This window comes from Hyaena hyaena, unplaced genomic scaffold (genome assembly GCF_003009895.1).
Source record: "Hyaena hyaena isolate Hyena2069 unplaced genomic scaffold, ASM300989v1 scaffold_47, whole genome shotgun sequence".
Classification (NCBI taxonomy): Eukaryota; Metazoa; Chordata; class Mammalia; order Carnivora; family Hyaenidae; genus Hyaena; species Hyaena hyaena.
This window is the reverse complement of record NW_024080679.1, coordinates 4576497-4601202: the sequence shown is the minus strand read 5'-3', so window position 1 is coordinate 4601202 and position 24706 is coordinate 4576497. Positions and strand designations below refer to the sequence as shown.

At 39.1% G+C, this 24706-nt stretch overlaps 1 protein-coding gene across 3 annotated transcripts in view; it reads left to right on the top strand.

The window, feature by feature from the left end:
- WDR7 (WD repeat domain 7) overlaps positions 1 to 24706 on the top strand; it is a 357763-nt gene that overhangs the window by 282108 nt on the left and 50949 nt on the right. For all 3 annotated transcript variants that reach the window (XM_039230510.1, XM_039230509.1, XM_039230511.1), the window contains one exon: positions 6438 to 6537. In XM_039230510.1, the coding sequence (XP_039086441.1) occupies positions 6438 to 6537 (100 nt within the window). The remainder of the gene's footprint in view (positions 1 to 6437; positions 6538 to 24706) is intronic.

The following is a 24706-nucleotide window of genomic DNA, read 5'->3' as shown; positions in this document are numbered from 1 at the left end:
CACTTCATGCATATTGAATACTCTCACTGCTTATCTATTATGCACAATGAGTACAGGGATGGAGGTGTTGATTAGCTTTTAAATAATTTTTGTTTACACTAATAAAGAAACCTCCATGCAAATCCAGCAGAGTGTAGCTGAATGAATTGATGTAAAAAGTTATTGCATGCAAATTAAAACAAAACTATGATACCATTTTTTTCCTTGTGTTGGTAAAAAAGAAAATTTGGTAATACCAAGTAGGGGTACTCTCTTACTTTTAGAGGGAATTGAAGGTAAATTGACATTGCCTATCAAATTTAAAATGTGTTTGTGCTTTAATCCAGAATCTTGCTTTGAGGATTCTGTCCTGCAAAAGCATTCACTTATATATACAAGGATCCACATACAGTACAACTTAGCTGTCTGTCAGAAAGGAAATAGTTAAATAATGGAATATACACACATATAGGAGTACAGGGATGAGAAAGAATGACGTGGGATCTGGTATACTGACATGGGGCAGGGGTGGGGGGGTGGCTCCATGAAGTGTTGAGAGAAGAAAAAGTTGCAGAGTAATAGATGTAATACAATACCGTTTCTGTAACCAAAATTAGAAAAAACTCTCAGAAGATCCACCGGATTGTTAACAGTAGTTAACCCTTGGTGAGGGAAGCGGTATGAGAGGGAGGGCTCACTTAATATATACATAATGGCAGTGTTTTGAGTTTTTTATTTTATTTTTTATTTTTTAATGTTTATTTACTTTTAAGAGAAAGGCAGTGTGCAAGCGGGGAGGGGCAGAGAGAGAGGGAGACACAGAATCTGAAGCAGGCTCCAGACTCCGAGCTGTCAGCACAGAAGCCCAATGCGGGGCTCAAACTCACGAGTCAGGAGATCATGACCTGAGCTGAAATCGGATGCTTAACTGACTGAGCCACCCAGGCACCCCTGAGTTTTTTACAAGTACCTACCACCTTAATACCTTTTTAACAAAAAGAGTCAAAAGTTTGTGAACCATTTAAAATCAACATCAAGAATTCTAAAAGCCACTTGATAGTCCTAATACCTAATTTACTTATGAAAATACATGTGTCAAGTACTTGGTGCAGTGCCAGATATAATTGGGAATAGTTATAAATTATAAATAATCATATTCATTCTGCACATTCTGTTCTGTACATCCTTAGATTTTAGATGGTTTCATGTTAGGCTGGAGATAAATTTTGGATTATTGAAGAGTGTTTCTTGTTACTTTTTTAAGTATGCCATTAAAAAAAAATTTTTTTTAATGTTTATTTATTTTTGAGAGAGACAGAGTAAGAGCAGGGGAGGGAAAGAGAGAGAGGGAAACACAGAATCTGAGCAGTCAGCAGAGAGCCTGATGCGGGGCTTGAACCCAGGAACCGTGAGATCATGACCTGGGCTGAAGTCGGCCACCTAACCATCTGATCCACCCAAGCGCCCCTCTTGTTACTTTTTTAACGCTCAAGGATATGACAGACAGTAGTAATAACATGAGACCATTGCAGATTACCAACGTCATAGTCAAGAAAGTGACTTTACTGGTTTCTGTTTTCCTCCCAAATCATATTTTTGCTAAGAGTTGATGTTTCCTTTTCCTGTCTGTTTCCAAATTGACTTCTAAATTTCACATCAGTTTTCTCTTATTTGAAGGCCGTTTTTAATAAAGATAAAAAGATCATCAATTCAAAGGAGACTATAAATAGAGAGTCGCAAAGCTATTTAAAGACTCAGGCACTGAGTGCTTGGCACACTTGCAAGCATAGTGATTTGCTCCAGGATCCTGCACTCAATCCACATGTGTGTTTCACATTATAAACCGCTCCTGTGGGGTAGCTGTCACCCCATTGTAACTTAGTTCTGAAAAGTTGAAGTCACAGATCGGGCTTTGGAGAAATAAGATAACCTACTGCAGTATTTGCTAATGACTGATAAGTTATTTCTGTTAATTATGTTTTGTGTGACAATACCATGTTCATTGACCTTTATGTTTAGTGTGGTGATATCTCTGGCAGATTCTTAGCATAGTCTTTATTTTCGTAACAACATTTATACCAAAAATACATACTTTCTTGTGTACATCATTACTGAGACAATATTTGCCTTCTTGAATTTCAGCCTAGGTAGTCTTTTCTAGTTCCCTAAGGTATAATTAAATAGTTTCCACTATGCAACTGTCAGTCTCATGCTGATATACCCAGGTTACAGGGGCCTTTACAGATAATTTAATGTAAATCTGTAGTTGTCTGTCTCAATTAAATATAGATTTTTAGAGTGATCATGGGGCAGTTCTCTGTTTCTTGACTTCTGCCTAACTTTTTTGGGCAGTTTTTGTTTCCTTTGTTTCTTCACCTCATTTATTACTTTAGACCCTATATAATATTGGTCTTAAAACTTGGTATGTCTAGCATAGTTTATACGCTAGTCACTGACGGATAGGCATAATATTTGACCTCCTTACTGCATGACTTTTTACTCTTTGGACCACATTTATGTATTCATACATTCAACCAAAGATAAAGTCTCTGGTGGAGAGAAACAAGCTAGAAACAAAAAATTGTTTAATATCTCGGATGACTAAGTGTAAAAATAGGATGTTGGACTACAGAGTAATGGCGGAAAGACTGCTGTCTTAGATCAATGCCCCATGAAGCTCTCCTTTGTCAAGATCATCTCGGAACAGAGACACAAACAAAGTGAGGGTATGAGCCATGGAGACGTCAGGCAGATGAGATTTTCATGCGGAGGGAGCAGTGAGTGTTCAAGCTCCAAACTGGAAACACTCTTGGCATATTCAAGAAAGTACAAGATCAGTATAACTAGAGCAGAGTGGGCAGGGGGAGAGGAGATGACGTCTGAGAGGTGGGACCATGTCACGTAGAGTCTTGAAGGATGGTTGTGAATGTAAGAGACAGGTGATTTGATTTATGGTCGAACAGGATATCCCCAGCTGTATGTGGGCACTAATGAAAGTATAGATATCAGGGACTAAACTTCTTGTATAGTAACCAGCCCAACCCCAGTAGGAAATACATTTTGTAACATTACGGAATTCCAGTTTATTCTTCTTTCACATGCTTGAGTAGCAATGGTCTCTCTGACTTAGCAGAGTTTCCCTGCACTGGGCCAAGCAGAGGAGATCATTGTTCTAATTTGAATATAATGGAAGGATTCTCACCAGGTTGTTCCCCATGAAAGCTGCCCAAGTGACACGGTATCAATGCAGGGAACTGGAGTCTGAGATGCCATCTCAGAAGACTCTGCACACATGAATCCTTATTCTGAGAACACCCCCCTTCCAAATTTTGGAGGAATTTAAGACCTCATGTAGGGTTAGGTCAAAACTAAGATAATTTTAAAAACTGTAGTGGATTCTCTTCTTCAGTCCATTGATACCTTTGGGGGTGGGGCTAAATAATGCATATCTCACTATCCTTAATCTTGACAGTCCCTCAATAGAAAACTAGTTTCTAGGAGAAGAGTAGTCTAGGGATATGGTGGATTTTGGAAACCCTCAGCAGAGATAGGCCCACTGCAGCAGCCGGTCCCTGGAGTAGACATTTGTGAAGTGACTGCATGGATTTCTTCTCTTGAAAGAGACACTGTTAAAGGTATATAAAGTTTAAGAAGAAATCCAAAGATAAAAATGTGCCATAAGACCTTCACTGTCTAGAACTGTTATATCATTTAGAAGTATTACTCTAGCAGTAAATTGCAAAGAATGAAAAATGCAGACCTGTAATATATGGTCCTTTCCAGGCAAACTGAAGATTTCATACCAGGAATAGATTTTGATCTTCTTTTCCTCCCATAAATTATGTTGTTTATAGATGGTATAGAAAGATGAAGTTGATATCCAGAGCACAGACGATGACCAACATAACAAAGACCTTTAAGATTCTAGTTTAAGTAAATTTTGTCCACACAAATGTATTTTACTACAGGTTACAAACTAAATGTAGTTTACAAAGTAAACTACAGGTTTACTTTGAGGAGGATTAATTTGAGGGGTAATTATAGGCCTGTTTTGCAGAAAGATTTAGGCAATATCACTGCTACATCTGTGCAAAGTTTAGTAATAGATTTTAAAAATACTTTTGGAAGTTTTATTTTCCTATGGCTACTAACCTGCACAGAATAAATTTTTGTTAAACCATTTGTGAGATATTATGTTACTCTAATAAGGAATAGATTGTGTGTGCTTCCGTGTAGACGTAGGGTGTAGACACACAGTGATGCGCAATACTTAAACTACTGCAATTATTGAATAACAAAATAGTGTTTTTAAACTCTTCAGATCATTTTTCTTTTCAAGGCTGAGAATATAGGATTTTGAATGCTGATTCCTACTCTCTCTGTTAAGGTAGAGTAAATGCTTCAGACAGGAAAAGCCTTGAGAAACTAACCTTTTACTAACCACTTAATAGTGGGGAAGCTTCCTATGTTTCAGGAGCCTTCAGGAGCCTGCCTTCCCTCAAACCAGTATACAGAGAGGACATCCACACCTAAGCACAGCAAACCAGTGGGACATCCTAAAGTAGTGTCTTTCGTGTGACTAAAAAGATGAAACATTAACTTTCCACTGAAGGGAAAGAGTTGTGTCACTTAGGACAAAAGTAGTATTGAATCCACTACTTTCTAATAAGTAACAAACAAAACATTTTAAAATTTACTCTCTTGTTTTCTAGATTTATGAAATGTGTATGAATGTTACAACGTCATGTCTTGCCCAATGGCTTTATCAGAATATCTCTGGTTTCAAAATGCTTGCATTCAAACCCCTTGTCTCTCTCTCAACCTTTCTCACCAGAATTTCAGAAATGTAGTTGCATGGCCTAGGAGTTTTTTTACTCAGATTCAAGGAAGCATTAGAGAAATAATTTCCTTGCTGTCATGTTTTACCTCCCCTTCCCATCTTTTTTTTTTTTTAATATTTTTATTTATTTCTAGGAGAGAGAGAGAGACAGTGTGAGCAGGGGAGGGTCAGAGAGAGAGGAAGTCACAGACTGAAACAGGCTCCAGGCTCCGAGCTGGCTGTCAGCACAGAGCCCGACGCAGGGCTCGAACCCACGAACGGCGAGATCATGACCTAAGCGAAAGTCGGACGCTTAACCGACTAAGCCACCCAGACGCCCCCCCCTCCCCTTCCCATCTTTAAAAAAATAATAACGGAAACGTTAGGTTGGTAGTATGACACCAAAGAATAAAAAGGCAAGGAATGTGTGGTAGAATTGATGTAATATCATCATAAATATTTAGGGTAAGCCACTTGTTCATCTGGGCAACTCATACTGAGTGTATTCAAAACTCTTTGGGGATATAAAATCATACCTTATTTATACTTCTAATAATTTTTACTCATATCTTCCGAGGCTCCAGCCATATGGTCATGAAATCGTTATGGCAAAGCATAGATCAGGAGTTCAGATACCTAATTCAGTTGTGAAAATTAATTTAGAAAAAAAGAAATAAACAAAAGTAAATCAACCTCTTATAACCTTCAAATCATCCTCCCTAAGTTTTCTTTTCATGTAATGCCAAATAAGTACCAAATATGCTTACTTACACTACCTGTAGTCAAAGCTCTCATTTAGAGAAACTGGCAAACGTGGAAATTCTATGGAATTTGCCAGATAACTTTTTTCTTGTGGTAATTTACTAATTTCATTCTAAATTATTGATATCAACTTAAGCATAACACTTAATGTAGCTTTTTTTTTTTAATGTTTATTTACATTTGAGAGAGAGAGAGACAGAGCATGAGTAAAGGAAGGGCAGAGAGAGAGGGAGACACAGAATTGGAAGCAGGCTCCAGGCTCTGAGCTGTCAGCACAGAGCCCAGCACGGGGCTTGAGCCCATGAACCGTGGGATCATGACCTGAGCCAAAGTCAGACATTTAACTGACTGAGCCACCCAGGCACCCCATTAATGTAGCTTTTTATGATTGTTCTGCTAGAAAAATTATTTCAATACTTAATACTATACTAAAATGTGAGAACATAATCACATTGAATATGTAAGCCTTTTCATCTTTTCCATTTTGTTCAAGTAGAATTATTTGCATAATAGTCAACTACAGTAGAACTGAGTTTACATATTAAATCTTTTTGTATTTGACCCTATTTCTCATTTGAAAATTCAGGGGTGTTTGTAATGATGAAGTTGTTTTCTACTGACAGTAATTATTGATGGACTAAGTGATATTCCACATCATTTTTATTTCCATTGATTTTAAGGGCTATTAAAATGAAACAGTTTTGAACAATCTCAACGTATTAGTTATAAATCTGTTTATTTAAAGATATACATCGGAAATATATATTTCCACCTTTGAAATATGTTGTGTTGTATCCACTTTTGTGTGCAGGTCATCTCACCTGGGGTTTTTTTTGTTTTGTTTTTGTTGTTGTTGTTGTTAAAATGTTCAATTCAGGTTCTACATGGTCAGCTATTATGAGCGGAACCACAGAATAGCCGTTGGAGCTCGCCATGGTTCAGTGGCCCTGTATGACATCCGGACTGGAAAATGTCAGGTAAATAAATCATTGCTACTTCCTCTCCACAAAGTGTGGAAGTTATTGAAAGGAGTGGGAGACTAGCACTTCACCAGTTGACATGCTGAGCTGCTGGAACATTATGGATAATGCCTAAGGGATCAATAGTTTAATGAAGGACTGAAAGAATATAGAGCCCTACTGTCTTTATTCATTGGCGACGAAGGGCGGCCACAGATGGGCTCATAATAGAGCCCAGAGAAAGGTGGCCCTGCTCACCAGCTACTTGGCAATAAATCTCCTTTCAAACAAAGTTTTCTAATTCTCCTGTTTTTGCCATGTGTTTCTGAAAAAATTTGGATGATACATCATTTTGATCAATAACTAACGAAAAATTAATTTCCTAAGTAAAATGAGGTGTTTGGCAATTATAAGACAACATTCTAGCCAGAGTTTAAGAAAAAAATCACAACAGTATTGAGTGTGGCTCTATAACAGAGAGACTGATGAGATAATATATAATTTTTTATACTTTTATAACTCCTTGTATGCTTTTATAACGCTTTATTGCTTATGAAGAATTGTTCTTGATTTTTATTTTCATCATGATCACTGGATTCTCAAAATGTGCCAGTTGATTAGACAGGGCACGTCTGGCCCTGCTTTCGATAGAAGTGACTCAAAACTCTGAGACTTTAAATCTCTTTATCCTAGAGGTCATACTATTAACAAATGGCAAAACCAAAGCTAAGCTCTGCTGTGATTATGGTAAATTTATACTGCTCCTTGATAAATAGTTCCAAGTCATAACTTCTGATGTTTCACTGTAGCATTTATCAGTGTTGATCTATCCAACCATATTAGGAATTATATTCAACCATATGAGGTTAATATGTATTCAGCTGTATTAGGAATTTCAACTGTATTCTGAAGAAATTCATAAGGCTATAGCTAAAATTTTAAACTGCCTCTTAAATTTCATAAGCATTTAATTTATTCTCCAAAAGCCTCCCTGATTGCTTTACATGAAACAGTACTTCTAAGAAATGGTAACAGATGTTAGTGGGGAGAGTTTCAGGGGTCAGACAAGTTTAGGGGAGACTACTGGAATGTTGAACACTTTTTGTTAAGTATTTTTTAAATTTTATATTGAAAAAGATATAGAGAGCAAGTAGGGGAGGGGAAGAGAGGCAGAATACCAACCAGGCTCTGCGCCTTTAGTACATTTAGACATTGTAGTGCCCCCATGACTTTTTTCCTACTCAGCTTCTTGATTTTGATACCCCAAATTATCATTCGTGTTGTATGATTGACTACCCTTTACCTGTATGACAGTAAAGGTTACCCTTTCCTCTAATCACTCACAACATGGAAATGAAGTTAAATCTCTAAACTCAGTCTTCACTACTTTTGCCAGTTACCAGTTATATCCAGTGACCGTGACACTTCGGGGATTCTCATAACTTTATGGTGTCGGTGTCATAGTATCTGAAATCAGTGAGTCAACAGTTGAAACAGAATACACAAGTATAGTTGTCATGTTCAGAAGTGATGTCTTCTTAGAAGTGAATCCAGGCACTAGGAGTTTTGAACTGGGAATGCAGTAACACATTTCCTGAATTTGCTCTCGGCATCAGTTAGCACAGAGAGAGGGACAATTTCCCTAGCATGAGTGAAGACACAGAGATATGACATGAAACTTGTAGAGAGGATAACTAGTGAATTCACTGGACGCTGAGTAAGGATCCGATTGGGTGCAACGATAAGGCATAACCACTCTACAGGGAGAGTCACAACTGACCTGTACTGTGCCAGACTCTGAGTGGACATCCACAGGCCCAGTGGAGGCAGAGGACCCACGCCTGTGAGGGAGTGGAGGAGGAATGTGTAGGGTCCCTGTCACTGTTACTACATTGCTTGCTAAAGGATAGAATAGAAACACTAAATCCCTGTCCCCTACCTTTTGGCATTGGCTTCTGCTCTTTTGTTTTGTTTTAATCCATTTTCTCTCTACTTTTTTTTCCCAAACGTAAAAGATTATACAAAGCCACAGAATAAATATGCATATCTGTCAGGAACATGTATTTTACCGCAGTGTAACTCTTGCCCAGATGTGCCTGCCCCCTGTTTCAGTAAATGTCCCATGGAATGCAGCTACACGCATTGTTGGAGGAGTTGCTCGCTGTCCGTGGTGCTATGACACTGTAAGAGCAGACCTGAGTTGTCATAGCCACTGAGGACCATATACCGGTACAGGCCACGAAGCCAAAAATATTGACTGTACGGCCCCTCATAGAAACAGTGTGCTGACCGGAGCCTTCGCGTACCCGAGGAGGGAGGGTTAACTAATGGAACTGCAAGGTCTGAGAAAACGCTGGAGTATAATGCCTCAGGGAAGAATAATCAGAAACCGTGGGGCCTGAAGCCCATCCCCACCACTCAGGCGTCTCATAACCTTAGGGAAGCTTCTTAACCTCTCCGAGCTGAAGTTTCGCCACCACCGACGGTGACAGAAAGAGTGGCTGTTACTGTAAGAAATACATCATGTAATTTATGTGAAATTCTTAGCATGGCGCCTGCCAAGCAGTTAGTCTTCAGTAAGTATTGGTTGTTGTCCTATTCAAATAAACCTGGAAATCCGTCCCACGGCAATTAAGTTACATTAATTTTAGAGAACATACAAGGTCACTTGAAAGATCAGGGTGTTTGTGGACTCTGGGGCTCATTCACACTTCTCAGGGAGGAGCACTTTGGTGGACAAGGTAAGCAGAGCGCCGTAGGCCACACATGGAGTTCCTCCCAAATGACAGCTGTTGCCTGTGGTGGTAGGCGACTCTCTGCTGATTATGGAAATGAGAACTTTGATGCAGTTCTGTAGTTAATAACCCTGCTGTGGTGCTGACTATGTTTTTACCTGACAACCGCTAGCAATTTAGGGATATACCTGACTCGAGTTTTGCTTAATTGAAAAAAAAAAAAAAAGAAAGAAACGTAATTCCCTAGGAAGGACTTGAATTTTGTTGGTCGACAGTGTTCCTGAGAAGCAGGCTAATGAAGTTCCACGAATCCTTAGAGCTACAGGTGTGTGTGTGTGCGCGCGCATGGTTAAGTCAAAGATGAAAATCCTCCCTCTGGCAATATCCGCTTTTGGTTTGGCAGACTTGGTATTAGGTCTCACTGATTTTCCCATCTTTTTGAGACACATTCTTTGTAATATAAATAACTGCTGGCTCTGTGCCAGTTTCTCCCAGACCTCTGTGAGCGGGTTTTCCTCCTGAAGTTGCACTGCGGCACTTGGAGGTATCTGATCCACTTTGGTAAATCTAGATACTTAACTTTCTTTGGCCATAGCGTTAGAAAAAAGGCAGTGACATATGACAGAAAGCACGGCGGAAGTCACCTAAACCTTAAATTAAAAGAACTTTATTCTTGAAAAGGTTAAGTTCCTTCAAGAACTCATTTTTGAGGGGAAAAAAACCACCTCATTTTTGAAGCTCATTTTTTTAGTGCCTAGAACATAGTGGATGGGGGCGCCTGGTGGCTCAGTTGGTTACTTCAGCTCAGGTCATGATCTCTTCAGGCTCTGTGCTGACAGTGTGTGTGAGCCTGGAACCTGCTTTGGGTTCTGTGTCTCCCTCTGTCTTCGCCCCTCCGTCACTCACATTTGGTCTCTCTTTCTCTCTCTCTCTCTCTCTCTCCCTCTCTCTCAAAAATAAATAAACACTAAAATTAAAAAAAAAGAACATTGTGGATGCATAATAAAATACATGTTGATCAAATAAAACACATTGAGTCTTTGGAGTAAAAAATATAGTAAGAACCATTGTATGACATGGTAAATTAAAAAAAATAATGACGGACCCTTAATTATATTAAAAATATATTCGTAATTTTAGGCACAGTTATATTTTGCTACGTCAGAAACCCTCCCTCCCTCCTTCCTCTAATTGTTGTTTCTAAGGGATGTCTTATAGGATGTTTTTTCAGAAGTAGCGCAGAGAACCTCTTTCTTACAAGTCATGAAAAGTACCTATAATGTATCTTGGTTAATCCATCTTTACTGACTCCTTTTACAATATGCATTTTGTAATCCTTTCTGTAGCTACCATGTTGCCCCTGTCCTTTCTCTCACTAGCGTATGTGTTGAATGAGTGGCCCGTAGCTCCTCCTCCGCCCCATACCTTCTAGTTTCCTCCTTCGCAGAGCCACTGGAACCACACACTCAGACGGGGTTCTCTTGCCCACACCATGACCAAGGGGTCCCTCTTCTCACATTCTGTCCTCTCTTGATTTCATAGCTCTATCACTTGTCTTGATTTTTCATTTTACCATAGCCTTAGCTGGCTTTCTTAATTTCTTAGGGGTATCCTAATGTTAATTCTTTTTATATATATAGATTTTTAAAAATTGATTTGTTTATTTTGAGAGGGGTGGGGTAGAGAGAGAGGGAGAGAGAATTCATTCCAAGCAGGCACCGCACTGTAAGTGTGCCCGGCATAGGGCTCGAACTCACAAACCATGAGATCATGTTTTGAGCCAAAACCAAGGGCCAGACATGTAACCAACTGAGCTCCTGACCCCTACCGTTTATTCTTACTGCTCTTCTGCCTAGAGCCCAAGTTTCTTCACTCATCTGTTCTTTTTCCTGACTTTGTCTAAGAATCCATACATTATCGTTGACTATTCCTTTTAGCAGGTGAGACAGATCAGGTCTGCAGCCTGGGTTCAGCCTAAACTCCTGGCGCCCCAAGGCTTTTATCTGCTAGACATTTCCATTTCACTATGTTGTCATTGTTTCAGATCCAGTGTTTTAGAAAGTCTCTCTAAGGCTATATTCTACCAGCTTCTTTTCTAACCTGCCTTTTTCTGTTAATGGCCCAATTATATAATGACATCACAATTCTTACTCCTTGTCCTTCACCCATTCGTATCCACTGAGCTCAGTCAACTTTTCTTAGCAATATACCTGAAATCTACCTTTTCCTCTGCTTAACAATCTAAATTAGGCTCTTGACCTGTGCTTCAAGGCCTTTGAGATTCTAGCTTTGATAATCATACACAATCTCCTCCTCTGAGCTGTGCTTTATTCAGTAACACTGTGCTGTGCTATTCCCTGTCATGGTCCTCTCCCAGTGTACATAGGAAGCATTTAGAAATATCTGTTGGATGATTTGTTGCAAACACAGAAAAGATTTCAAGAAACACTCCTTTCCAATTATACTTCTCTTTAGATTATATTGAAATGTCTGATTTCTCTACATATATCCAGCTGTACAGGTGCTGTATACTCAAAGCTGAAGCATTACTGCTTAACAAAAATGCTGAGGATAATCCACTTTAGCAAAAATTAGCCCTGTTTTCATTAATGTTTCTATTAAAATTTATTTTCCTTTGAGCTTCCTTTGAATTCCTTACACCCACTGTAAGCCACAGGGCCCTCTCAAATTCTTTACTTAAACCATATTTCTGGCTTAGATAAATTATAATTATTTCTTTGATAGTATTTGTAACCTACTAAATTTGATATTAAGATTAATTAGCAAGTTATATATTTTCTCTTACTTATTAGAGAAGGCTGTATTAGAACAGATTCAGGAGCCAGACTGACTTGGGTTTGAATCCTTGCTCAGCCCTTATTAGCTTTGTGGCCTGAAAATCTAAATTTTCTATGCTTTAGTTTTTTTGCCTATACAATGGACACAATAACTCACATAACATTGTGTTGTAAAGATTAAAAGAATAAATATATATAAAGCAAATGTCAGCCAATAGCAAGGGCTTAAAAAGTGTTACCATCATAATTATTATTTAGTCATTAGTTAAATAATCAGTCAACCTCATTCTGCTCATGCCCTCTGTTGTGCATTAAACTTCATACCACGTAGATCTATTACAATTTCTTTCTTAGGATTTTCTTTGCTGCTATTTCCAGGACTACTTGATTAATCTTGCAAGTAGAATGAATGGAATATCAAACCAAGTAATTAGCAGATTTCAACATTAGACTGATCTGGCCTCATCCATTTATGTTTAACAGTTGTTCTTTTGTTTATCCTGATTTTCCATACCATTAATCTGTTATCCTACTGATATTTTTTCAATGATCTTTTAAAAAATCATTACAAATACTACTTCTAATGTTACTGCTATATTAGAATCCTTTCAAGTAGAGTAATTTTAGGCTGATTTTTAAATATACTCTTCTCAGCTGCCAGCATTGCTCAGTTTTGGGCCCACCTGATTGCATATATTTAAAGTCTTCTATTAAATCACACCTGGATTTGTTTTTAAAGACTTTATTACTATATCATTTTCTACATCTGTTTTCTTTATCCTTTTTAAGATATAAAAGATTAGGTCAGTAATTCAACTATTTGATTATTATTATTTTCAGTTTCTCATTTGTTAGTATAATTTTTTATAGTTTCTCTTGGTTTTAACAGGAATAGTTGTGAATGTTCTCATTCTCCCTCGTTTGCATATCATATATTCCTTATCGCTTTATTACTTATCTACTGAAATTCAGTCTAGTGCATTTATAAACTTACCTTTTTATGTAACACAAGCCATTTTTATGCTCCATAGGTGGGTGGCGATTTTATAACTCAAAAGAAGACTGTAGTTAGAATCTTAACTGGTTTTCATTAGGTTTAAAGTTGGTGTAAAATTTTTTATTCTGCTTCATCTCTGAATCAGGAATCTGCCTAATTCCGTTTCTTCTTTTTGACAGCATGAAGCTTCCTGTAAGTTTTGTTTTTTCTCCTGACAGAAGTTATTTTGTTTTCTTTGACAATAATCTACTGATACCTACCCAGTCAAATTTGAGTAATTTGTGTAATTTCCATCTTCCCTGTGAGAAGTCTAGATACAGTGTTTAAATGATTAGCATTTACATGAAAGCAATAGAAGCAGAAGATGTGTAGCAGCTGGTGAAAGAGGAAGTGTACCTGCTTTTTTTCTCTGGCATTCCATTTTTTCCCAAAATGAATTATATTGATTGCTTCTTTTGATTATAAATATAATTCATGTTTATTTAAAAAATAACCTGAAGCAATAACAAAATATTTAAAGTGGAAAGTTAAAGTCTACTGTTGCCTGTAGCTTAGAGTTAATTCCTGTTTTAGCTGTTTGTTGTGAATACTTTGAGTCTTGTTTCTGTAATATACAAATAGGATTATTCCCTCCCTCTTTCCCAGTATAATAGTTTCCTGAAACCTGCTTTTGTTTTTACTTAACAATGTTTTATCTTTTCCTGTAAGCACGTATATCTCATTCAATAGGAGCAAGTATGTAATGGATGCCTACTTTTCCCTGTAAATAAAACAGGCATGGAGCCTGCCCTCCATGAGCTTCTGTTCTGGTGAGAGGAGAGGAGACAAACAAGAAACTAACAAGGAAATATCAGGTAGTGGGAGGATAATACAGTGGAATGACTGGGCACCTGCATTAGAGGCTCAGAGACGAGCACATTGAGGGGATGGCATTTAACCTCAGACTGTGCCACCATCTAGAAGGGTATTACAAGGAGCAGGTGGTACAGAGAGTAAAGTCGGAACAACATTTGAAAAGTTTGGGGAACAGAAAAAAGGCAAGTGCAGAGAGCACTGATTTTTTGAGTGAGTGGAAGATAGATTTGAGATGGAGCTGGATAGGAAGGAAAGAATTCCGATCCAGAAGGCCAGGGTGGGGATCTCAGATTGTATTCTAGTGTGATGAAATGCCTTTAGCAAATTTTAAGCAGGGAAGTTATACAATCTGTTTTTTAAAATTATTTTTTATTTGTTGTTTTTGGAAGGCCTTTGTTCTTTATTTCACAACATTGGATTCATAGGAAATACACTGCTCTGCAAGTTAAAAAAAAAAATCTGGGCCGCCAGGTGGCTCATTTGGTTAAGCGTCCGGGTGGTTCATTTGGTTAAGCATCTGACTTCAGCTTAGGTCATGATCTCGCAGTTTGTGAGTTCAAGCCCCACATCAGACTCTGTGCTGACAGCTCAGAGCCTGGAGCTACGTCAGATTCTGTGTCTCCCTCTCTCTCTGCCCCACCCCTGCTTGCGCTCTGTCTCTCTCTCTCAAAAATAAATAAACATTAAAAAAGCATTTTAAAAATCTTAATAACACATCATAGCTGAGACTTCCCGAGTGAAAAAATTTTAATCTTGCATGTTCCTTATAAAATGTAAAATACTTTATTTTTTTAATGTAAAATACTTTAGAGAACGATTTTTCTGTTATGAAATATTCAAATTGAATCTAGCTTTGCATTCTTATAAACAAGGATGCAGCAAACATCTTTGAATATATGTCTTTATATACCAGTACTTTTAATCTCTGTAAGGTAGGTTCTAGAAATCAGAATTGGTATGATCCATTTTTATTTTAAAACATTGCTTGCTGCTGAGGTGGGAGTAGCTAGCAGGTCTTGGTGATTGTTCACATATAGGTGCAGCGTGGGGCACTTAAGGGGGAGGCGGCGGTGAGACAGAAGAATTCAGGGTGATTCAGGTGTGAGTCATGAGCAGCTATTGCAGATGGATTATGACGCCATAACAACCGAGAGAAAAGCAGGCTGGGCGTAGGAATGAAGCTCAGGACTTCGGCATTGGACACATTAAGTGCACAGGGCTATTTGAATCTGTTTGGATGACTGTAGAGTATTCCAAAACACAGATGTAGGAGAATTCACTAACCAGCCCTCTATCAATTAACATTGAAGCTCTCCACCCTGCCTTTCTCACCATTACGAATAGTGTTTGCATTGAATGGCCTGATTTATATAACTTTTTATGGCTATCTGATTTTTTAGAGTAAATTCCTGGTTGTAGGGCACTAAGTCAGAAGATTTGTGAGTCTGATTATCAGAATGCTCGGAAACTCTGAAACTGCCCACAGTTAATGGTCATTAGTTTCTTCACACCCTCCCTAATATTCCTGTGAATCACAAATGGAATGACTCTTGAACCACAATTATTCTTATGAAAAATGAAACCCCACAGTTGGTCTGTTTTGCCTCCTATATTCATCATCCCGTACAACAGACAATGTATTCATTTATTGAGGAGTTATCATTCATTTTATCTTTTAAAATATTATACAAAAATAAAATTAAAATTAAAAAATTTTGTGATGGCTCTTCTCTGTGCCAGATACCATATTATATGCAAGACAGCAACAAAATAAATATGAACCGTTCCTACCCTCTGGGAATTTATGATCTGGTAGGGAAGATAAGACATAAGCCCATTATTGAAATGCCGTGATCATCCCTTCTAGCAGGGCAATCTAGAATGTTGTGGGAGAACATAGAAGGCCTGCCAGCCCAGACTTGCTTAGGAGTCTTGGGAGAATGGTCTGCAAGGGTTCTCTAAAGAGGAGGGCATCTGAATTGAGCCATCAGCGATTAGAAGTGAGAGAAGAGGAAGAGCAAGGGACATTATGCCAGGCAGAAGGCGTAATCTGCATAATTTACAACATCTGCAAAGCCCAGAGGACCAAGAAAACATAAGGGACACTTGATTATCAAAAACCAAGAGCTCTTGTCCCAGATTCTGTGAATGGTTCCTGTTAGAGCAGTTTTCAGATTAGAATTACACCTGGAACTGCATAAATCTTAACGTGAAGACAGTTTTTTTCCCAGCAGATCAGATACCCCTTATCTGTGACTTATTAACTACCAAGTCAGTAACAGATTTTGTAAAGTTATATGGCATTAGCAAAGTGTTAAAGAAACAACTGAATGCTGGCATTTTCCGTAAATAATATTTTTTGGGGAAAAGGGGCTTGGCAAGATATGAAAATGTTTTCAGCATGAGATTTAAAGCACTCTAACAAAAATAAACCCACATAATTTGCCATAATACATTTAATTTTGGCAAGCACTCTAAGGCTATTCTATATCAAAAGAAAGCTAATATTCAAGACTTAACAAAAATATCAGCAAACTCACCGATATTAATAGAAGTTTGGAAAACAGTATGTTCTTCTCTGTAAAAAACAACAAAGATTTTACTAGCAGAAGGAGCTATGGACCTCAGGGATCGGGTGGACAGTAAGATGGATGTTTCTTTAAGGCAGAGTTTTCGAGCTTCCGGCACAGTTCTCACTGAGCAGAAGTCTGTAACGCTTATACATCAAGGGCACTTATGTGGTGATTGCAAAAATTGCAGTGACAATTGACTACAGTACTTAGTCAGACTGTGACATTTTAGGTATTTTCTTCCTGCTCTTCTCAGCAGCTGGTTTTGTGGCAGGTGCTCCCTCTGACATTCTGGAGCAACAACCAGAAATATGGCATCAGGAGTGATAATAAGATGAATGGCTGGGGAAGACAATGGCTTCCCGAGACCGTGTTGAAGAATTACCTAACAAGCTTCCTGTTTTGAAAGTGAAATGCTATTTAGAGAAAAATCTCTAGGAAGGGAAACAGATCTGGAGCAGTGCTTGAAATCAGACCATCGTTTATTCTCAAAGTTGAAACGTTTTTGAAGAATGTTTTGAACTGTGTATTTTTCTGTTGCTTATCTACTCTTATCACTCAGTATTTTTTTTTTTATATCTGTGTTATACTTTGAATGCTAGTATTCAGGATTTTTGCACCAAGAAGGAAAATTAAAATAGTTGGTAATATCTGTAATTAGAAATACATCAGGCAGAGAAATCTACTGTTTCCAAGCCCAGCAGTTATTACAAGCATTTCAACATCCTTGCAAAAGCATTACGAAGACTAAAATTTGTTTTTAATCTCAAATTCACATTTTATCTGCTTTTCTAAATGCCATTCGATTTCCTTACTAGCTGTCTCTTTTTCCTCTTAACACATTAAAAAAATGAAAGTTTATATGTGTGTATGTATATATGTTTGTATGTTCCTGTATTTATATATCCCACGTATATTTAGTCCATAAAATTAGAAAATATTAGGCAAATCATGGAACAGTGAATTCATTCTGGGTGTATTGCTATGTAGTCGTTATATCCCCTCTTGATATATAAGGTGCTTAGAACAGGGGCTGGCATGTAGTAATCATTCAATAAATGTGATTCATAAGTACTCTAAAACACATATGAGGACATGACTCTATTGTTTATGACAGGTTCTAAAGAGATGTTGAGGATTTAAATGAGCTTGCTGTCAAAATTTAGTAGCTCCTATCTTATAGAGAGCTCCTGATGGAGTTCACTCTCCATCATGGGGGAAGAGATCAGAGGAAGTGTCATAAAAGCCCCTGCAGCTAGGAGAGTCAGCCCCAGAAGTTGCTCAGTTAATCAGAAATGTTGCTCAATGGGAAAAGATAGTTGCAAATGACATATCAGATAAAGGGTTAATATCCAGAATCTATAAGGAACTCACCAAACTCCACGCCCGAAAAACAAACAACCCAGTGAAGAAATGGGCAGAAGATATGAACAGACACTTCTCCAAAGAGGACATCCAGATGGCCAACAGACACATGAAACGATGCTCAGCATCCCTCCTCATCAGGGAAATACAAATCAAAACCACACTGAGATACCACCTCACGCCAGTCAGAGTGGCTAAAATGAGCAAATCAGAGAACTCTAGATGCTGGCGAGGATGTGGAGAAACGGGCACCCTCCTACACTGTTGGTGGGAATGTAAACTGGTACAGCCCCTCTGGAAAACAGTGTGGAGGTTCCTCAGGAAACTAACAATAGAACTCCCCTATGACCCAGCAATAGCACTGCTAGGAATTTACCCAAGGGATACAGAAATGCTGAGGCATAGGAGCACATGTACCCCAATGTTCATAGCAGCACTCTCCACAATAGCTAAAACATGGAAAGAGCCTAAGTGTCCATCAACAGATGAATGGATCAAGAAGATGTGGTTTATCTATACCATGGAATACTACATGGCAATGAGAAACAATGAAATCTGGCCATGTGTAGCAACATGGATGGACCTTGAGGGTGTTATGCTGAGCGAAATAAGTCAGGCAGAGAAGGACAAATATCATATGTTTGCACGTATAGGAGGATTAGGAGGAACTTGATGGAGGAACAAGGGGGAGAAGAAGGGCGGAAATGGTGGGGGAAAGGGAGAGAGGCAAACCATGAGAGACTCTTGAATGCTGACAAAAACTGAGGACTGATGGATGTGGGGGGGAGGGGGGGATGGGCATAGAGGAGGACACTTATGGGGATGAGCACTGAGTGTTATGTGGAAACTAATTTGACAATAAACTATTTGTAAAAAAAAATAAAAATAAAAATGGGAGCAAAAAAAAATGTTGCTCAAGTGTGGAGTAATGTAAAATGATACGTATCTTTTTTTTTAATATTTTTATTTATTTCTAGGAGGGGGGGGAGACAGCGTGAGCAGGGGAGGGTCAGAGAGAGAGGGAGATACAGACTCTGAAATAGGCTCCAGGCTCTGAGCTGACAGTCAGCACAGAGCCCAACGCGGGGCTCGAACCCACGAACCGCGAGATCATGACCCAAGCGAAAGTCGGACGCTTAACCGACTAAGCCACCCAGGCGCCCCTAAAATGATACGTATCTTAAACACTTCATTTTAATATAAAGCCTATCAGGGTAATTTTATTTTTCATCTCTTGATGTGAGACCAAGACTTTTTCTTTCTATAATTGAACCACTGACTATAGTTCTAGAACATTCTTCCAGAACCATGCCATTTTCTGCTTAAGTTGAGAAATTAAAGATACACGACGTGAGCTGAAGGATGCTTAGCCAACTGAGCCACCCAGGTGCCTCAGAAACATTTATCTTTTTAACGCTACTCTCTGCAAAAGAGCAGTGTAAGTCTTTTGAGAAATGCCACGTGCTATTCTCCTCGCACGATGGGGGAAAACCGGGAGTGGGGGGGGGGAAACCGGGAGTGGGGGGGTGGCGCCTGTGTAGACAGATGAGCTTCAGCTCACACCCTGTCAGTGGTGCCATGTGGAATCGTGGACCTAGTATTGCCTGATCTTCTGATTTTTCAAGATAGCTGAAAACCTGGGTTTTTATTTAAGAACCTCCCGTTTTTTCAGTGCTAGTGACTGATTTAAAAGTCTTTAGAGTGCATAAATCAACACTACGCTGAATGTGCAGTAGTGCATCCAAACAGACCGCTGGGGAAGAGTCTGAAGCAGGGGCAGTGAGATCAGATACTCCATTTTGGAAGTTCGGAGCTGCAGAGGATGAATTGAAGAAAGTTTGTTCTGTGAGGCCTCAGTGACAGTCTAGGCAACAGTTGATCAGGGCTTAAACGGCATCTGTGATGGCCAAGTGAAGAAAAGGGGTAGGAAGCACGATAGAGAACAAGTAGATTCTGATAAGCCCTTAACTACAGTATATATACTTCTCAAAGTTAGCATATATAGTATATACACTTAAGTATATAACCTAAATTACAGTATAAAGTGATGCCATAAGGAAAAAGTAAAAACCACATTTTCTGAAGAAAAATTTAGAAAGAGATGGGCCATGTATCAACTGGTGGAGAAGATAGTCATGTAAAAAGAAACATTTAGGAGGTGTCTGGCTGGCTCAGTTGGTGGAGCATGTGGCTCTTGATCTTGGAGTTGAGGGTTCTAGCCCCATCTTGGGTGTGGAGATTACTTAAAAATAAAATCTTTAAAAAAAAAAAGATTAGGTTAGTCATAGGAATTTTTAAAATGAAAGAATTGTGGAATTGTTGGAAAGATTTAATAGGATATTTCATCTACAAAGTAATAGCAGCCACAAAAGATGATTCTTTTAACAATGTTCGTTTTTGAGAAAGAGAGGGAGAGAAAGTGTGAGTCAGGGGAGAGGCAAGGAGAGAGGGAGACACAGAATCCAAAGCAGGCTCCAGGCTCTGAGCTGTCAGCGTGGAGCCCAAAACAGGACTCGAACCCGCACATACTCAGATCATGATCTGAACCAAAGTCGGATGCTTAACCGCCTGAGCCACCCAGGTGACCCAAAAGAGGCCTTAAATTAAAGACATCCGGAGGGAGCTGGTAAAGTGAGCTGCTCTGTGGTATGGTCAGGGGCCCCCGTCTTTCCTTCTCTCTGTTTTGCTGCATTCGGTGTGTTGGTGTTAGGCTAGACGGCCCCCACAGAGCTAGCCACCTATGCAGGGAATACCGTCCAGAGGCAGTAAGTAAATAAATACCCACCCTGACAAAGCCTCATGTCTCATTTGGTCAGAATTGTATCACATACCCATTTTTAAACCTGTTTCTGGCAAAGGGAACGGAATGATCATGACTGACTAATTGAAATTCATTCCTGAGATAGCAAGAAGGCTATCGTCTTCCCTGAGCACAGGGTTTTGGCCTTAGGAAGGCAACCAAGAATAAAATTCTTGGGGCGCCTGGGTGGCTCAGTCAGTTAAGCATATGACTTCGGTCCAGGTCATGGTCTCTTGGTTCGTAAGTTTGAGCCCCAAGTCGGGCTCTGTGCTGAGAGCTCAGAGCCTGGAGCCTGCCTTGGATTCTGTGTCTCCCTCTCTCTCTGCCCCTTCCCCACTTGCTCTCTCTCTATCTCTCTCAAAAATAAACAAACATTAAAAAATATTTAAGAATAAACTCTTGAGGACACGTGGGTGGCTCAGTCAGCTGGGCATCTGACTCTTGGCTTCAGTCCAGGTCGTGATCTTACGGTCTATGGGTTTGAGCCTGCTTTGGGGTCTGCACTGGCAGTGCAAAGTCTGCTTGGGATTCTCTCTCTCTCTCTCTCTCTCTCTCTCTCTCTCTCTCAAAATATACATAAATAATTTTTTTTAAAAGAAGACTAAAACTCTTGAGTTACCTGTCTGACTCAGTTGGTAGAGCTGATGATTCTTGATCTCAGAGTCATGAGTTCAAGCCCCACATTGAAGGGTAGAGTTTACTTTTTAAAAAAATAAATAAGTTTTCTTTAATTTAAAAGAATAAAACTCTTAATGGGAAACATTTTAAAACGAGGTAGACTAATATAAAATTACTCCAAACGAATCAACTTTCCCATTTATTCTATAGGAACAGTGAACTGGGATAGAAAAGTACAGGTTGAGCCTCAGGAGTTCTCATTCTGTTCTTTCCTACGTACTGTCCAAAGTAAGGACCCTTCCCTTCATTGCACTGGAAAGAAACGGTCACCCTTGATTACCTCACACGGTCCGTCTTTCCTCCCAGCTCAGCTGACTTGTGCTCCTGCTTCAGAGTGCTGTTAAGCACCTGAAGACAGAGTAGGTGCTTAGACATAATTCTCATTTATTTGAATGTTTAGCTACTTAGGGAATTCTCCTGTTCCCTAAGGTTACACCTTAATGTAGAATGTTCATTAAGGTGTTGCAAGGAAACCTAGTTTGTTTTAAAAGGAATTTCAGGAGAAAGGACACATTTGTGTAATGTCCACCACACCAAATTAAAAGCTTCTTTCTCCTAGATCCCGAGAGTGGCCCCTTGTAGTAGAAAGCCAGCTAGTTCCCATGAGCCTCTTGAATTTCTCCGGGAGAACATCCCAGCATATGGCATTGTCGCTGTGTTGCTGTAATTTATGTAAATGCGTTGTCAGAGATGAATTAAAACTTATAGTTGTAAATCTACAAGGACACAGCTGTAACTCACCCAGATTTATCACTTGTAGACACATATATCAAGCCTCTGGAATTCCTGCCTCTACTGTAGACAGAGGTTAAAGAAGAAGGTAACAGCTTACACGCCATTATACATATACAGCAGTTTGTCATTCATTGGTGGTGATAGGAATACAAAATATAGCAGGTGGACCTTCCTTCACCCAACACTGTCTGATTGGCACATTTCAGCAAGAAATGCTGAAAGAAAGATCACCAGATGATGAGTCAGAAAACTTCACTTTACATCCAGTCACTAACTCTGTCACTCACCTTTTCCAAGCCTACATTTACTGGGGCTCAGACTGCTTTTCAAAAACCTGTGAATACCACCCCCAGCACACTCTGCATGGTTTTTGCGAGGTGGCCATACATTCATTCATTTGTTCAACAAGTGCTTATTGAGTGCCTGCTATATGTCACCTCCTTTTTTTAGGCTGAAAGAAACAATGGAGGCCAACATCCTAATTTTTGCCAAAAAGCAAAGTGAGCTCAGAAAGATGAGGTGCTTTACAGGGGATGTGAAAGGGCTTTTGGGAAATTGTGAAATGCATACAAGGGGAAATAGTTATTAATTGTAATACAAAGCCAGTATCCCCTTTCTATGATGTGTGTGTGCTTAGATCTTCCCATGTTTCCACCTGTCGAGGAGTTTCTTTCCTATAACTTCACTGAGCATTGTTTTAGCATTGTTCTTCCTAAGCCAGGTGACATATCGGAATCACATAGGAAATTGCAAAATGGATTTTCCCTACCTCAGACCTCTGAATGAGAATCTCTGAGGCAGGGCCCGAGATGTCTACATTTTTATAGGATACTTTCAGGTAGTTCGAAGGCAGACTAGAGTTGAGAAACTCCGGGTTTACTGACTAAAATGGCAGATTACATGAGGAACAAAAAAATGTTTGAATTATTGTGAATTAATATTTTAAGCCCACGTGGTCTATAAAATTTATTAATTAAAAAACATTGAAAATCATTCAAGGTTTAGGGGAGAAAAAACAATCATATTCCCTCCCACAGATTTTACATTTCTACATTGCTTATTCACATGTATAGCTACTTACAGATGTTTGTAGTCATGGTCTACATTTCCCTGTATTTGCTTTGAAATAGTATATAAAATTATAGTGTTTTAGTTTATGAGGTTTTAACTCCTTTCTATGTAGAAATTTCTCTTATCATCTTTAGCTGAGCTGAGGCCAGAATCCCTAGATTTTCATACTGCACCTGAGAATTTTCCTGTGATGTTAGGCCAGCCCATCCTGACAGCATGAAGCAGCTACTGTTGAGCACATGGATAGCTCCTTTTCTCTCCACAGTCCCCTTTCTGATGACTTTTCTGCTCTTTAAATTATATCAGGAGGGAGCCTCTACCAGATAAAATCACTGACTGAAAATACGCTTACGGAAGTCACGAATCTCTTATTAGCCCCTTATAGCTATGTTCCTAATTGGGAATTTTCTCCAGCTACCCTGATACAACACACAATTCAAGGCTTTTCTGTCTCTGGATAGCTCTCACAATATGGTAGGATCTTCTCTCTTACTCCATCATCCATTCAAGTAATTTCTTAATTTCACAAATACTAAGTATTTACTGCGTACCAGCTACTATGTCAGTGCTATAAACTACTGAAATAATATATTTCTATTTAATGGTTCTAGGAAGCTAATGCCTCCTCCTAAAATATAACTGGAAGAGCATTCTTAGCTACCTTGCTTTTCTAAGTGGTGAATCCAATGAAATTCCCAAGATATGAGTCACTTCCACATGTAGGGATAACATTAAGTGTTTAGCTTGTCAATATGTCCTTAATAATATTTGAAAAGAAATTATATATCAAGGAAGATTTTATAACAGAGCAACAAGAGACAAGACTGGAGTGCTAGGCCAGAGATGGGTCACAGAGGCCCCTGAGTCATGATGAGAAATTTTGATATTATCCTAAATGTAAGGGGAAACTGTTAAGGTTCTCAGCTCGTGACCTTATCCAGTTTAACTGCTATGTGGGGGAATGGATTGAAGGAAGACAAAAGTGGAAACAGAAAGACCAGTTACAAGGTTATTCCAGAGGTATTTCAGGCCAGAGATGGCAACAGCCTAGACTGGAATGGAGATAGTGAAGATAGAGAGAAATGGACCAATTTGAGATGAATCTGAAGATGAACTCATGATGAATTTCATTTAGTCATTGAGAGAGAGAAGTTTTGGGGATGATTTCTAGGTTTTGGTTTGAGCAACTGCATAGATGGGGAACAATGGAAGGGGAGCAGATTCGTGGAATAAGGAGTGATAGAAAGTTAATCATGCTTTGTGCTAACCTTGAGAAGCCTAGAAACATTCATGCGAAGCTATTAAATGGCCTTGGAGACAAACAAGTAGACATCACTGATATGTTGATGTGTTTACAGCCGTGGCTGTGGATGAATAGACAGTGAGAAGAGGAGCTCAATAGAGTGCGACGGGCTGGGACCAAGTCCTGAGAAAAAGGTCACCATTTAGGGATGAGATGGAAGAGATGCGTCTGGCAAAAGCATGAGAATGGATGGCTGGAGGGCATGAGGAAAGTCAGGAGACTGTTGTGTGTTAGATACCAAAAGAGGAGAGTGTCTCATGGCGCAAAAGCTACTGAAAGG